General features: G+C 44.5%; 1 protein-coding gene across 14 annotated transcripts in view; it reads left to right on the top strand.

The window, feature by feature from the left end:
- Positions 1–13,707, top strand: part of SRGAP2 (SLIT-ROBO Rho GTPase activating protein 2) — a 257,191-nt gene that overhangs the window by 176,369 nt on the left and 67,115 nt on the right. For all 14 annotated transcript variants that reach the window (XR_011247624.1, XR_011247623.1, XR_011247625.1 and 11 more), the window contains 3 exons: positions 2,136–2,198; positions 9,313–9,528; positions 10,090–10,218. Coding sequence is in view for 10 of the 14 variants with exons in the window: in XM_069545245.1 (XP_069401346.1) it covers positions 2,136–2,198; positions 9,313–9,528; positions 10,090–10,218 (408 nt within the window). In the remaining 4 variants the exon portion in view is untranslated. The remainder of the gene's footprint in view (positions 1–2,135; positions 2,199–9,312; positions 9,529–10,089; positions 10,219–13,707) is intronic.

Below are 13,707 nucleotides of genomic sequence, written 5' to 3' on the forward strand. Positions count from 1 at the left end.
CTGAAGTGGCCGATGTTGGAATCTAACGTGGACTCGAAGCTAGGCAAGAGATCGTGAAAAATTATGGAATGGCAGAAGTTGGGAAAGAACTTAGGGATGTTTAAGCCAAAAACTTTCAATCTTTGGAAAGAAAAACAGAAGTCCAGAGAGGTGACCAGGTTGTCCAAAGTTATCTTCTTGATGGTGGAGGAGCTAGAAATAGAAGCGTCTCATGATTGCTAATTCAGGGCTCCCTCCGTCCCTCTCCACACTACCAAGTGTAAAAATTCATGTCTGCTCACGACAAAGGTCACACATGGGTTATATCCATAATTAATTCCTTAATAGAAAAGTGGCAAAGTCTGAAAGAAAAGTGAAAATGACTGCTAAGCATGTAAGAAAAAAGTTTAGGCTCACTAGAATCAAAGGGCTGCAAATTAAAAGAGGATACCATATAGAATTTTCAAGATAAAGTAAAAGAACATTCTTATATGCTTCTGGTGGTATTTTAAATGGGTACAGTTTTTCCCAAGGGCATTTTAATGGTGTAAGTTAGCAGTCTTTGACTCAGCAAGGTTACTTCTAGGAGAAAATAATCAAGGTGTTTATGTAAATTATATACAAAGTAATTAAATGCAGCATATTTTATTATAAAAATTGGTATGCAAAGTTAATGTGCAAGAGTATAGGAACTATATCAATATAATCTTATTATAATGCTATGGAAGAATAATATATAGGGGAATATTCACAGCTTATGTCTAAGTGGATAAGTTACAGTGTGTATAATGCAATACAAATTCCGTAAACACTGTAGAGAGAAAAATGTATAACAAACCTGAAGTGGTGATTTCTTAGGAGTAGGAATTAAGGGTTGCATTTTATTTTTTGAGATTTTCTACAGTTTTCTTATTTATTGCAATAAATGTATATATTCCTTTTGTAATCAGAAAAAAATATTTTTAAAGTCATACATCTTGAAAAAAAGCAAAATCTTAAATAATTATGTCTGACATGGAGGATGTCTTCCTTTCTTTGCGTGGGAGCTGAGGTGTCCCAGGGAGTAGCATTATACCACCTATTTGAAGGGTGTTGTTGTTATCTAATTTTTAGTAGGAAAGACCTAGGAGCTGGCAGAAGATAAAACAAGGGCTTTCCCTCTCAATAACCCGGTGATGCCAGTCAGTTTTATGTTTCTGCTCTCATAGGCTTTGCATAAACATTCAGTATCAAAGGTATGGCTCTAATTTCCTTCCTGCTTCCTTATTGTTTATTTCTGCCCTTCTCCCCATTTAGTTAGATGCCAGCCCTGGGCAGCAGCAACAAAGAAACTGAGAGTTACCACTGCTTAAGGTTAACTGGTTGGAGACTCTTAATGTGTATTATGAACTTCCCTTGTGGCTCAGCTGGTAGAGAATCTGCCTGCAATACAGGAGACCTGGGTTTGATCCCTGGGTTGGGAAGATCTCCTGAAGAAGGGAAAGGCTGCCCACTCCAATATTCTGGCCTGGAGAATTCCATGGACTACAGTCCATGGGGTCACAAAGAGTCGGACACGTCTAAGCGACTTTCACTTTCAGTGTGTATTATCAGTCTCAAGTAACATTAGCAACCAGTCATGACTGACATACCACTGCCCTGGGAGTTTGGTGTTTCTACCAATAAAGCAATTAAGAGGTATAACTTCTTTTTGCTTGGAGGTTCCTATTTAGTTCCTACTTTGAAGTCCTTGGATATTTTATCTATACACACGTCTATCTCATCCTATTTCACATCTTACTTTGCTCCACAATCGTCAGGAATGCCTGACTATAAGGATTCAAAAAACCTCGTCCCACCTAACTATTGGTAAGTAGGTTGTAGCTTCCAGACCTTCTCTTTGGCAGCCAATTGAAAAATCAAAGGCTACAACCCATTTTCCCTCCACACGATTGCCTTTGCTAGACTCTCAAAGGGGCGCATTTCATTTTATTAAAACTCTTTGAGTAATCCGACCATAATTTGGCCTGATCGGAGTGGTTATCTGATTTGCTGGGTTAAATAATGGGCCTTAATTGAGTCTGTGTTATTTGTGGAGTCAGTGCTGCTCTTGCCTTTGTTGCCTCCTCCTCCTTCCTTCTGTTTCCCAGTTAACCTTCACTCTTCTTTCTTTGCAGAGTAAAGAAGTCGGCCAGCAGCTCCAAGATGATCTGATGAAGGTCCTGAATGAGCTCTACTCGGTAAATCAGCTGGGTTGCTTGGCTGTTTCACAAGCAGAGGGAAGCAGCATTTGGCAGCTTATGGCCATAGTCACGTCAGCAACAGAGCTGAGCTGAGGTTGAGGACAGTGCATGGTCCCCACTGGGGATGACTTCACCCATCTCTTCTTGCACTCTTATTTTCAAACTGGATTGAGCCCAAAACCATTTTCTCAAAATAGGATCCCTTCTTTAGTTATGCAGGCTAACTCTGGCTTCTTTGGGGGCTTAATCACCAGAGACCAGCCAAGGTCTAGGTCACCAGCACAACTGACCCTCATGAATAGCAAACGAGGGACCCCGAACCTAATAGTAAGGAACTTAGTTTACATTGCTATTGCTCTTTGAATAGTACACACCCTGTTGGAAAGGAACTGTTGTTCAAAGTTTTGCGTCAGTTCTCGGATTCATCTCCTGGTTTGAGACCAGAGCGAGCGCTCTAGAGGGAAGCAGAGTCCTCAATGCCCTTAACATAAGGGACCAGTTCAAGCAGAGAGAGCTTTGCATCGACTCCCTGGGGTTTTGTAAAGGCCACACCTCAGTGATGGGCCAGGCTTTGGGTTTGGTGGAGAAAACACAGTCTGTTCTGAAGTGACCGGCACTGCAGGCACGTGGTATCTGTGACTGACGGGTGTTTCTTCAGGCACAGGGAGGTGGTGGGGCTGTTTTTGTTTCTAGTCATGCTTCGTAATTAAAACAAACATGCACACCAAAGAAATTCCTGCTGCCGTACAGGGACTATTCCTATTGTGCAGCTAACGCCTTTCAGGGCCCCTTCTCCAGCTGGGCTGTGCCAGGCCTTTGTGTCATTCTCCAGGGTTGCCCCATCCTGTTTTGGAGGCAAAATTAATTTCCTGTGTTTACTTGCTTATTCACTACAGGTTTTTTTTTTCCTTTTTTTAATTCACAGGAAGACAGGCAGTGGCGACACATATCACAGGCATTTGGGATCAGAGAATTCCATGTTCTTGATCCAAAAGCCGAGCTGTGGCCACGCTGTCAGGGCAGCTGTTAAGCAAGTAAATAGGGTAGAGTGGCCATCAGTTTTGTCTCCAGTGACGCTCAGTTTGTTTGCAGTTTCTGCTCTGTGACTCTTCTGCTCTGAAGCCAAGTCGATAGATGGTTCCCTTTGGTTCAGTTCCCAAGTCTTCATTTCTTTCAAATGAAGTTAAGCCTTTTTAAAAATAGAAGCATGTTCATGAACCATGTTCAGACTGGATGAGTTTCCTGAACCCCCCTGGTCTTTTTAATGCTTTGCTTCTGCTCTTTATTTTTAGAGCATCTTCTGGGCACCATGAAGAGCTATTACTCAATTCACCAGGATAGAAAATGACATGTGTAGTCATTACATGAATCCTTTCATTTTCCCGTAAGCATCTTGGGTCTCTGCTGTTGCCCTTTCTAGGGAGGAGCAGGGTGGATAATCAGCAAGCCCCAAGCCAATTTGAATCCAGGATGCTGTTTCTGTAGGGGACCTGGAGGCAGCAGAGGAAGAGCAGCGTCTAGGGATCTGTTAGCTTTACTCTGCATCCTGGATCTCCTAATGTACCATGATTTTTTTAAAAAAATAAATAAGTGAAAAGGCATAATATGTTTTGGTGTAAGAAAGAAAACCCTGGAACTCACTGCTCTGGTCTGAGGAGGGCCAAGGTGGCGCTTGCAGCTGTAGTCGTCAGGCAGTCCAGCATTGATTAGTGCTCCTTGGCCACCGAGAGGCCACAGTCAACACAGAGCATAAGGTCCTCCCACTGGTGTGCAAACCAAGAATTGGCTGGGCATGGTGTCCCCTTCCATTAGGTGAGTTGGCACACACCCTTATAATCTGTTTAAGGCCAGTAGACAGTAGGAAGAGAGAAATGAGCAGAGATGGAAAGTTCCAGAGAAGGCAAAACAGTCTAGTGCAGGGATTCTCAATCAGGGGGATTTTTCAGGCAAGGGGACACTTGGAAATGTCTGCAGACATTTGTGACTGTCACAACTGGAGTAGGAGGTGCTGGAAGTCAGAATGCAACTGAAATCTTATGATGTGCAGGACAGGTCCCCACAACCAAGACCTGTCTGGCCTAAAATGGTCAGTAGTACCAAGATTGAAAACCCCTGCTCCAATGACTAGCGTTTCCTGAATTAGGCAACCCAGATCCTACCTGGGCTCCACCAGCTGTATGATCTTAGGGGATACTCCTGACCTCTTGAGCCCGATCTCCACATATTCCACGTGCTGGTGTCTCCCATTTCCTGGGGGAGTGGGGGATTTGGGGAAATCATGCTTCGTGAAATATCAGACTACAGTTAAGAGTCAGATGAGTTTGCAGATTGTTGGCCGTTAGAAAGTTCAGAGAATAGAAGTATAAGTTTTTTCTTCTGGAGTGTAAAATAAGTATAGGACTGGTCTGAGTAAGGTACCATGGCATTAGGGTGACTAACTATCTCAGTTTGCCTAGGACTGAAGCCTTTCCTGGGACATGAGACTTTCAGTGCTGAGCCTAGGAAAGTCCTGAGTAAGCCAGGGTGATTGTCACCCTACATGACAGTGGTTTCAAGCAGGAGCTTGGGACTTTTGTATGCTGGCTCCAGGAGATACTTGTTGTATGCATTCTCTCTGTCTGTCTCTCTCCCCCTCAGAGGAGTTAAGACGAAAACAAGGAAGGACTTTTTGTAAGGAACTTTCCCCTCATTTGATCTTCGGATAAGCAGTCCAAGTTATTTGCAAGCATGGGATGAAGGAAACCAAGGATGTAAAGGAACCCGGCATATTCAGTGCTCCTCTTTCCTTGTATCTGTCCTTAATGCCCACAAATACCTCTTTTGTGGAGACTGATTACCTTTGGGTTGAGAATTTAGATATTTTTGAATCTTGGTAATCTAAGGGGCAGGACCCAGGTGTTCCCAAATAAAGATGCCTCTGGGCAAGAGGCCCAGATGCTCACCATCAGTGGCCAGCTGCCTTTCTACACTTTCCTCTTTTCTGCTTGAAGGGCCTTTGACTTTCCTGACTTGGCACTCTGTGCCAGAGGCCGCTTGCCACAGCTGCTCTCAGAGAGCAGTCCCAGGGAGCATTCTCCTCCACGTGCTCTTTACCCCCTAACGGACCGGCTGGTTTGTAGGCCATGGTATCAGTGGCTTTCATTTTCTGACTGATGAATCAGGAATGCCTTTGAAGTCAGAGCACACCGCTTCCCAAAGAACTCCAGAATTCTCTACCTCAGTTATACTCCGAGGCTGTATCTGGAAAAGCCCAACCAGCTCCCACAGGACGGAGTGAAGGCGGGGCCACGGAAGGCACGCGGACTGGCTGAGCAGGAAGAGCCAGCGAAGCCCTAGGATTGAGAAAGAAGACGAGGTGTGGGGACATTGAAGCTGTTGTCGCCCCACAGGTTTCAAGCTCCTGTACTACCCATGAATATATATCCCCTTGATTCGGTGTGGCAGCTGTCTGCAGAGCCACTTCAGACTGGAATTTAGCACCTGCTTCCTTGGAACAATGTCAGTTAATAGTCCCCAGCACTTGGCACTAGGGATACAAAGACATATAAGAGATGTCCTTGAACTCGAGGCAGTAATTTTAACGTGAGACAGAAAAGTAAAGCGGTAAGGAAAAGGTGAGGTGATGGCTCTTTCACGTGCATACACAGAAGAAGGGCGTGACGTGAAGTCAGGCTCCTTAAATCCTAATTGCCAAGGGCTCTTTTATTGTTCTCTAAATGCTCCTTTTTGGTTGCATCCTGCTCTTGTTTCGTGATGTACTGTCTTTTCATTTCTCAATGATCTCGCTAGGGATAAGATTGATGGATGGATTTTGAAGTTTTCTTCTTTCTGTATACTTTCTGTTTTCTCCCAAATTGCCTGTTTTGGTCTTGGTCTTTCCCATTAGATATTTTCCTTAAACGTCTGGTAATCTTCAGTTGCCTGCTCATATTTTAAAGTGAGACACTAAATGGTGCTTGAAAGTTCTGTGTCAACTGTGGTCTTTACCGTAGGGTGATCTGACTGGACTGTGTCCTTGGGAAAGCCCTGATGTCAGTACTTGTAGGTCTTTTGTATCAGGTGAGCAGTTTCCCCATATAAGGCTTTTCTGATCTCCTACCTATATCTAGGGTCTGAGTTGTGAAGAGGCCATCTCAACATTCAGTATAGAATTTTCCTGTGTTAGTTTCAGTAGCCCTATCCTCAGCTGGGCCAGCTGTCCCCAGACATAGACCCTCCCTAAGGAAATAAACCTCTAGTCCTCCCAGCAGAGGGGCAGGGGAGGTCTGGAAGTCTGATTGTTCTCGGGCGCTCAGTACTCTTTGTTCTTAGCCCCACCTTCATCCCACTTCCACTGATTCCTCTGAGGGTTTCTGTGATTTCAGTCCGGTTGCTTCTTGCCTCTCCACTTTCCATCTTCTGCTTTCATTCTTTTTCTTAGTTTATAACTAAAAAATAACATAAAAGCTCTTTTCTGTTATTTTGGTATGGCTTGGGGAGGGAGCAGAATTAAAGACATGAATTCAATATTTCGTTTTTCAAAGTAAAGTGAATTCCTTTGTAGAACTGAGAATTTAGACTTCAGGATTTTCCCCTTAGTTTGTATTTGCTTCACTATATATATTTCTCCAACTCATTCTATCTTGAGTTCCCTATTTCTCCAACAATTTTTTTTTTTTTACAATAAATTATTCAAGCTGTAACCTTAGTTTCTCCTTGAGTTGAAGGGCCCTAGTTACACTTCTGTATTTGCACGGAGGAGAGATTCAGTCATCTGGGCAACGACATTGACTGTAAATCTACCACTGTGCACATAACATATTTCTTTCTTAACTGTGGAGAAGAAAGAAAAGAAGTGGTACTTACCCTTAGGAATTTATAGTTTCTTAGACAAGGTAGTGTTTTCCTCTTTTAAAGTGAGTTCTTTAAGTTCCCTAGGGGAAAGGAATAATATGCATTGTTAATTCTTATTATTTCATTTGTTGTCCTGGTGGCCTTTGACCTCCCCCTTTCGTTTGGTCCTTCATGTTCATTAACAGCATTTCCTCTTTATTTATTACACGTCTTCACGGAATAAAAAGTCACTTTCTTAAAATCAATTCACTTTCATAATGGTCCACTCAAACTTTTGAATCCCTTAGTCACATTCAGATGAAAAGAGAAAAAGGAGCCTCCTCTCTACCCTTCTTCAGCTATGATAGCAGCTGCCTATTTCTTGCTTCTTAGTCAATCTGGAAACCTGGAAGACAAATTACTTAGGAAGGTTTTTGATGCTGTCAGATGCTAATATTGCTTCTCCAATGTAGAGAATAGACAGAGTAGATCTTATACTTAAGGGAAATGTCAGGTTCAGAATAAGGTGGAGCTGATTTTAAACAATCTCCATCGAAAGTGAGACATCATTTAATGTCTAAAGCACTTTGATTTTGTCAGTATCCCAATATTCTGTACTCCTTCCTCCACCTCCAGCTAAGGGAGGAGTATCCATACCCACAAAATTCCTCTAACCCAGCATTTCTCAGCCTTGGAATCAAGGACATTTGGGGCTAGGTAATACTGTGACAATGAAAAATCTCTCTAGGAAATGTTCCCCCGGGGGCCAAATTAGCCCCTATTTGAGACTAGGGCTCTAACTCGACACTGATAAGGAAACCAGATTCTCTTTTTAAGCCTCTCTTGACTCAGTTTAGCCTTTCTTCCCAACTAATCCAGCCGTGGCCCATGCGGAAGGGAGACACTGGTGCTCAGTGACTAAGGACATGAAATTTGTGGCCTGACAAACCTGGGTTTAAATCCTGACTCTGATTTATTTACTAGCTGTGTGGATGTGAGAGTTAATCTCTTTGAGCCTCAGTTTCCTCATCTTTAAAAGTGGAAATAATAGCATGTCCTTCGTAGACTTGTGAACGTTAAATGAGGTGACGTACATCAGGCCTCTGACACACAGCATTGACCAAGTGATCGAGATTATTATTATTACGCCCTGGCCCTCCTCTGTTTTCAGTCCCTGCTCTCACACACGCATACACCCCAGCTCCTACACTCTCTGATTCTCCCATTCGTGGCATCAGAATGTCAGCACTCTTGAACTTGGTTTGTCATCAAGCATTTTGAATTTCCAAATAGAAGCAGAGGCTCGCTGTGTGGAAACAGAGAGCTCCAGCAGGGAGGTGCAGACACCTGGTGGCTGGAAGTAGTGTTTGGGAGGAAATGAAGGCAGGTCCCAGGCTTCCCAGCCTCTTCTTTAGGAAAAGGGACTAGACTTTCAAACCATTGCTGTGATGAAAAATGTGAAAGTTGTATCTTCTCCTTTGATAGTACATCCTTCCTTTGGCAACTCCAGTTTCACCTGATATGGATTCCTTCTTAGGCTCTTCCCTGAATTTTTCTGCAGGTTTGCAGTCTTCTTGGGGCTGTTGTCTAGACCACAGGATTGCTACAAAAATGAAAAAATGCATGCATAGCACTTGGCACATAGTCAGGGAAGTACACTCAGTGCTCAGTAAGTGGTGGCCGCCCTGTTCTTGCTGTGAGAGCGGGCATTTGATCTGGATAAAGTGAGAGAGAACATTTGACCTGGATAAAGCAAACCAGGCAGACCCCCAGGACACAGGCCAGTAGAAAGGAGGTGTGGAGCTGTTCCGCTTCCCTGTTTCATATCTGAAAGTCCCCAAGTGTGGGCTGCTCTGCGGGCTGTGCTGCCCTCTTCAGGGTCCCAGCCAGCCCAGGAAGACTTTGCTCTCGGGGTCTGAGTGCTGATGTTTCCTATCTTGGTCTTGTGAGATGACTAGTAACGGAAATTACCCATATAAAGTAAAAATGCTCACAAATGTTCATAAATAGGAGTGAATGATTCCTATGGAATCCTATGGATTCCACAATCCTATGGTGGAAGACATGAAGTCATTTAGACAATAAGACATGTTGGCTCAGTTCAAATACTGCTTTCCTGTGGTTTGGAGTGGTCTTTAATATAGGAAGTTTGCTGAACCAAACACGTATGAATTTTGCCCTTAAGGGTATGAGAATATTACTCATGGAGGAGAGGTCCAGCTGAGTCTCTTAGCCTGTAAAGCAAAGAGCTGACCCCACTGGCTTGACCTCTAGGGGTGGGGGTGGGGGTGTCTTGCAGGTCATGAAGACATATCACATGTACAATGCCGACAGCATCAGTGCTCAGAGCAAGCTAAAGGAGGCGGAGAAGCAGGAGGAAAAGCAAATTGGAAAATCCGTAAAGCAAGAGGACCGGCAGGCCCCACGCTCCCCTGACTCCACATCCAACGTCCGCATTGAGGAGAAGCATGTCCGGAGGAGCTCAGTGAAAAAGATCGAGAAGATGAAGGAGAAGGTGTGTAGCAGGCTCTGGGGAGGAACACTGTGGAAGTCGGGACTGACAGGAGATTTCCAGTATGCCCTGCAGAGAGCAGAGCAAGGAAGCTCTGGGTTCCTTTAGTGCCTGGTGACCTTGCAGTCTGCCCTGAAAGAAGTCCTAGTTATTGGAAGAACTTGGGCATCTGTAGCAGACCAACAAGAAACAGTAGTCGCCTTTCCCAAGCCTGGGAGGGGAACTGTAGACCTAGGGTTTGGCTTCAGATGTCAGGCGTTCAGAGGCAGGTATAATGACGCTCCTTCAGGGTGGCGGTGCAGGGGTGGAGGATGGGATTCACAGATAAAACCAAAGTGGGACACACGTCTAAAGTAGGAGCCTCACTAACCTTTCCTGGGCTGCTCTACATTATGCCCTTGAATCTCATTACACAGAATTAGAACCCAATTTAAGGCAGACGCGCATGGGGAGTAGCAGCACAATTGTGGCTCTTGAATGTACTGTACTTTTTATCTTTTAGAGAACAGTCTCCCCTCTTAAAAAAAATGAAAAAGTTAAAATGAACTTCTGTTCTCTTTTCAGCGCCAAGCCAAGTACACGGAGAACAAGCTGAAGGCCATTAAAGCCCGGAATGAGTACTTACTGGCCTTGGAAGCCACCAATGCATCTGTCTTCAAGTACTACATCCACGACCTGTCTGACCTGATTGATGTAAGTGCTTAAAGCCAAAGGTGCAAGGGTACGAGGGACACGAGGGTCCCTTCCCCTGATTTTGAAGATCTGGTCGGGAGTCCCCCAGTTCTGTTGCTCAGGCACCTTAGAGCGTTTTGAGAACGCTTATGGACATGGTAGCCATGATCCCTCTGGGGCTTGCCACGCACCAGGCGTCAGGAGAAGCGCTTCACACTTCCTTTCATTCGGTCCTCCCTAGAATCCTGGGAGGAAAGCGTTACTACCTCCATTGTGCATATTCAAATTCAGAGCGTTTCGAGGACTTTACCCAGAGTGAGCTAATCAATGACAGAGGCAAAATTGGTACCTAGGTCTGACTAGTAAACCCAGGCTCGCAACCACTGTGCACTTGTGTGTCCTAGGAAATATTCCCTTAGATCAGCTACTTGCCCATAGAACTGAGTGCCAAGAGCTAAAGGCTTAGAATGTCATACCTTATTAGTTTATATAGCTCTTAAGTATTATCTCATTTAATTGTCATGTCACTCTTCTGGGTCAATATTGCAATCTCCAATTTGTAGATAAGGAAATCTAGGTAGGGGGTCGAAAGAGTTCCTGCCCAAAGTTAAACTGCAAATTAGAGTCCCGGTCAGGAAGGCACCCAGATGCCCCTGACCTCTGGCTCATACTCACTGATGTGATACACAGATGATGAGAGATCGGAATCTCAGGCGTGTGTGTTTTGCACGGGGCAGACACAGGGATAAGGGTTTGTCTCTGGCCTTACGGGTCGGCCTTGGTTTGGTTTCTGCTGCTGCTTCTCCTTCAGAGGAGCCTGGTAGGCTGCAGTCCATGGGATCGTAGAGTCGCGCACGATTGAGCAACTTCACTTCTTCACTGCTTCTCCTTAGACCTTATAGTTAGGTCTTGCAATGGCTCTCACCTGCAGACAGCAGTCAGGGCCAGTTCTAAGCCAGTCCTGACAGCAGCTGCTTAAGTACCCCTGCCTCTCCCTCCTGTATCAGAGTGAGGGGCCTGGAGCCATCCAGCTCAGCCTCAGCCTCATCCTCCCAGTCTCCAGGGCCTCAGGCAGAGCCTGGAGGTCTCCTCGCAGAGGTCTGGCATGTGCCTCTGGCGGTCAGCAGGCAGAAACTGAGTTTTGTGAGCCTCTGGCCAGACCTCACATACTTGCCTGTCTACCTTGGTTTCTCTGCAAACGGACCTGCCACATTTCACCATGTTGTGTGTGGTTCTGGTCTAAGTTGGCCATTGTGTAACTAGCTGGCTGACCTGAGGCTTATCACAGAGCTGGTTTGGAACTCTGCTGTGTCTCCCGTCCACCACCCTGGCAAACTGAAGAACTGGGCTAAATCTCTGAGGACTTAAATCTGGCCTCACGTCAGAGCTGCCTGGGGAAGGTTTCTAAAATAGCAGTTTCTCTCTCCCTTCAGCCAGGGCTCTTTGAGTCAGTAGGTATCAGCCTCTTAATGCCCTGAGTGTCATCGTTTCACCGGGTAAGTGGAGCCCTGATCCCCGTTCAGGCCTGCTTTGTTCTCTCTACTTGTTGATGCCGATCTGAACGCTGTCCTTCAACGGAGGTCAGAGCCTTGGATAGGATCCTTTCTCTTCCTCACGGGAACAGCTCCTCACTGTTGAGAAAGAGGCCTGTTCTCAGCATGAGGAGGAGAATCACTTCTTTCTAATGCTCAATCTCTGCTGTTTATCTCACATCCGATTGAAAAAAAAAAAACAAAAATCATACCTTGGCGGTCCACCACACCTCTGCTGCGGTTCTTCTCTCTTTCTTTTGCCCCCAGGGTAGCTTTCTCTCCGCTTTTACCAAAACCCTGGCCTCTGTGGAAGAGAGGGGTACTGCTAAGTCAGTCACAGTTCGCAGACCCTCCATCAGATGTGAGTTGGTGTTTTTAAATCAGTCCAAGGAGCAAGCTATTTTGCTCCTTATTATCATTTAAAAGAAGCTTGTTGGGGGCCTGTCCTCAGGATGCTGAGTGAGACGCCACCAGCATTCAGCCAGGGCATGGCTCTAGGCCGCTAGGAGGAGTCCAGGCTGGCAGTGCCCCAGGCCACATGGATGGTGAAACTGCTCTTGCTTTATTTTGTTTGTTTCTTGTTTGTGCTTTTGTTTTTGCTGGAGTGAAATTACTTAGCCTTCTAAAAAAGAAAAAGAAAGAAAGCTTATAACATTATGATGCTCTTCTACAAATGTTCAGTAAGTATTTCTTTGGGATGAACCTATGTGCCCTGCAGCATCAGGGTACAAAAAGAATAAAATAATTCTTATCCTAGAGGTATTCATAGGCATACAGAGAGATCATTTTTTTATCTAACCGGCCAGTTGCAGCACCAGAGCTAAGCACAGGAAGTAGGACTGTGGTTTTCAAACCATAGGTCATGATCTATTAGAGGAGTCATGAAGGTTTGGCTTATTTTATTTTAATGAATAAACTAGACTAGGATAGAGTAGAATGGGGAAAAAACATCAGGGTGCATTACATTAGTAAGGTTAAGTTTTATTTGGTAAAACTATTATGTTAGACGTGTATGTGAGTGTGTGTGTGTGACAATATAAGACATATTTCTTACTGTAAGTTGGAGGCCAAAAAGAGTTTGGTAGCCACTGAACTAAGAACAGAGGAAGGTCTTTTGGTCTTTGCAAGCTCCCTGAGGGCAGGGACCAAGTCTCTTCTTTACCTTAATACATGCATACGTAAGTACAGGGCTTCCTATGTAGCTAAATACATAATCTGTTCATTAAAAGAACAGAAGAAGGAGGAAGAAGATGATTTCCTAAGCCAAGATTTTTTTTTCCTTTTTATGCCTTTCAGTACTGTTTTAATTGAGATCCAATTTGCATACAATGATTGAACTTGTGTTAAATTGCAGGAATTGTGATGAATCTTACGCCCTTATAATCTGTGTCTATCAAGATATAGAATATTTCCATCACCTCAGAAAGTTCCTCTTTTCTCTTCCCAGTCAGTCCTCCACCCCGAGGCAACCACTGTTCTGATTTCTTTGACTATGAATTAGTTTTTGCCTGTTTCAGAACTTCACAAAGGTGGGCTTTTTATATAGTATATACTTCTAGAAAAATCCTGGCCTCAGTTGCCCAGCATGATGTTTCTGAGCTCCATTCGTGTTGTTATATGTGTCAGTAGTTGCCTGCTTTTTCTTGCTCATCTGTTGCCATAAAAATGGCCAAAAAGATACTACGGCCAGGAACCAACAGTTAGGGCAGAAGTGAGTGGGAGCCCGGTTATCCCTTGGCTTTCTGATCTTGACAGTATCCAGAACTTGCTTTGAGATGTGGGATGAATGTTGTGCCAATCCATTGCCATCTGTGTTATGGACACCATTCTGCCTCCTTCTTGGCAATGTCAAAGCTCATTGTGTGCTCAGGCATCAAGGATAAGTGAAAGAAGTGATTTTTGTGGATGCCAGTCCATTCAAGGACTAGCCCTTCACATCTTTTCATTGTATAGTATAAGAGTTAATCTCAGATTGTAG

This window comes from Ovis canadensis, chromosome 12 (assembly GCF_042477335.2).
Source record: "Ovis canadensis isolate MfBH-ARS-UI-01 breed Bighorn chromosome 12, ARS-UI_OviCan_v2, whole genome shotgun sequence".
Lineage (NCBI taxonomy): Eukaryota > Metazoa > Chordata > Mammalia > Artiodactyla > Bovidae > Ovis > Ovis canadensis.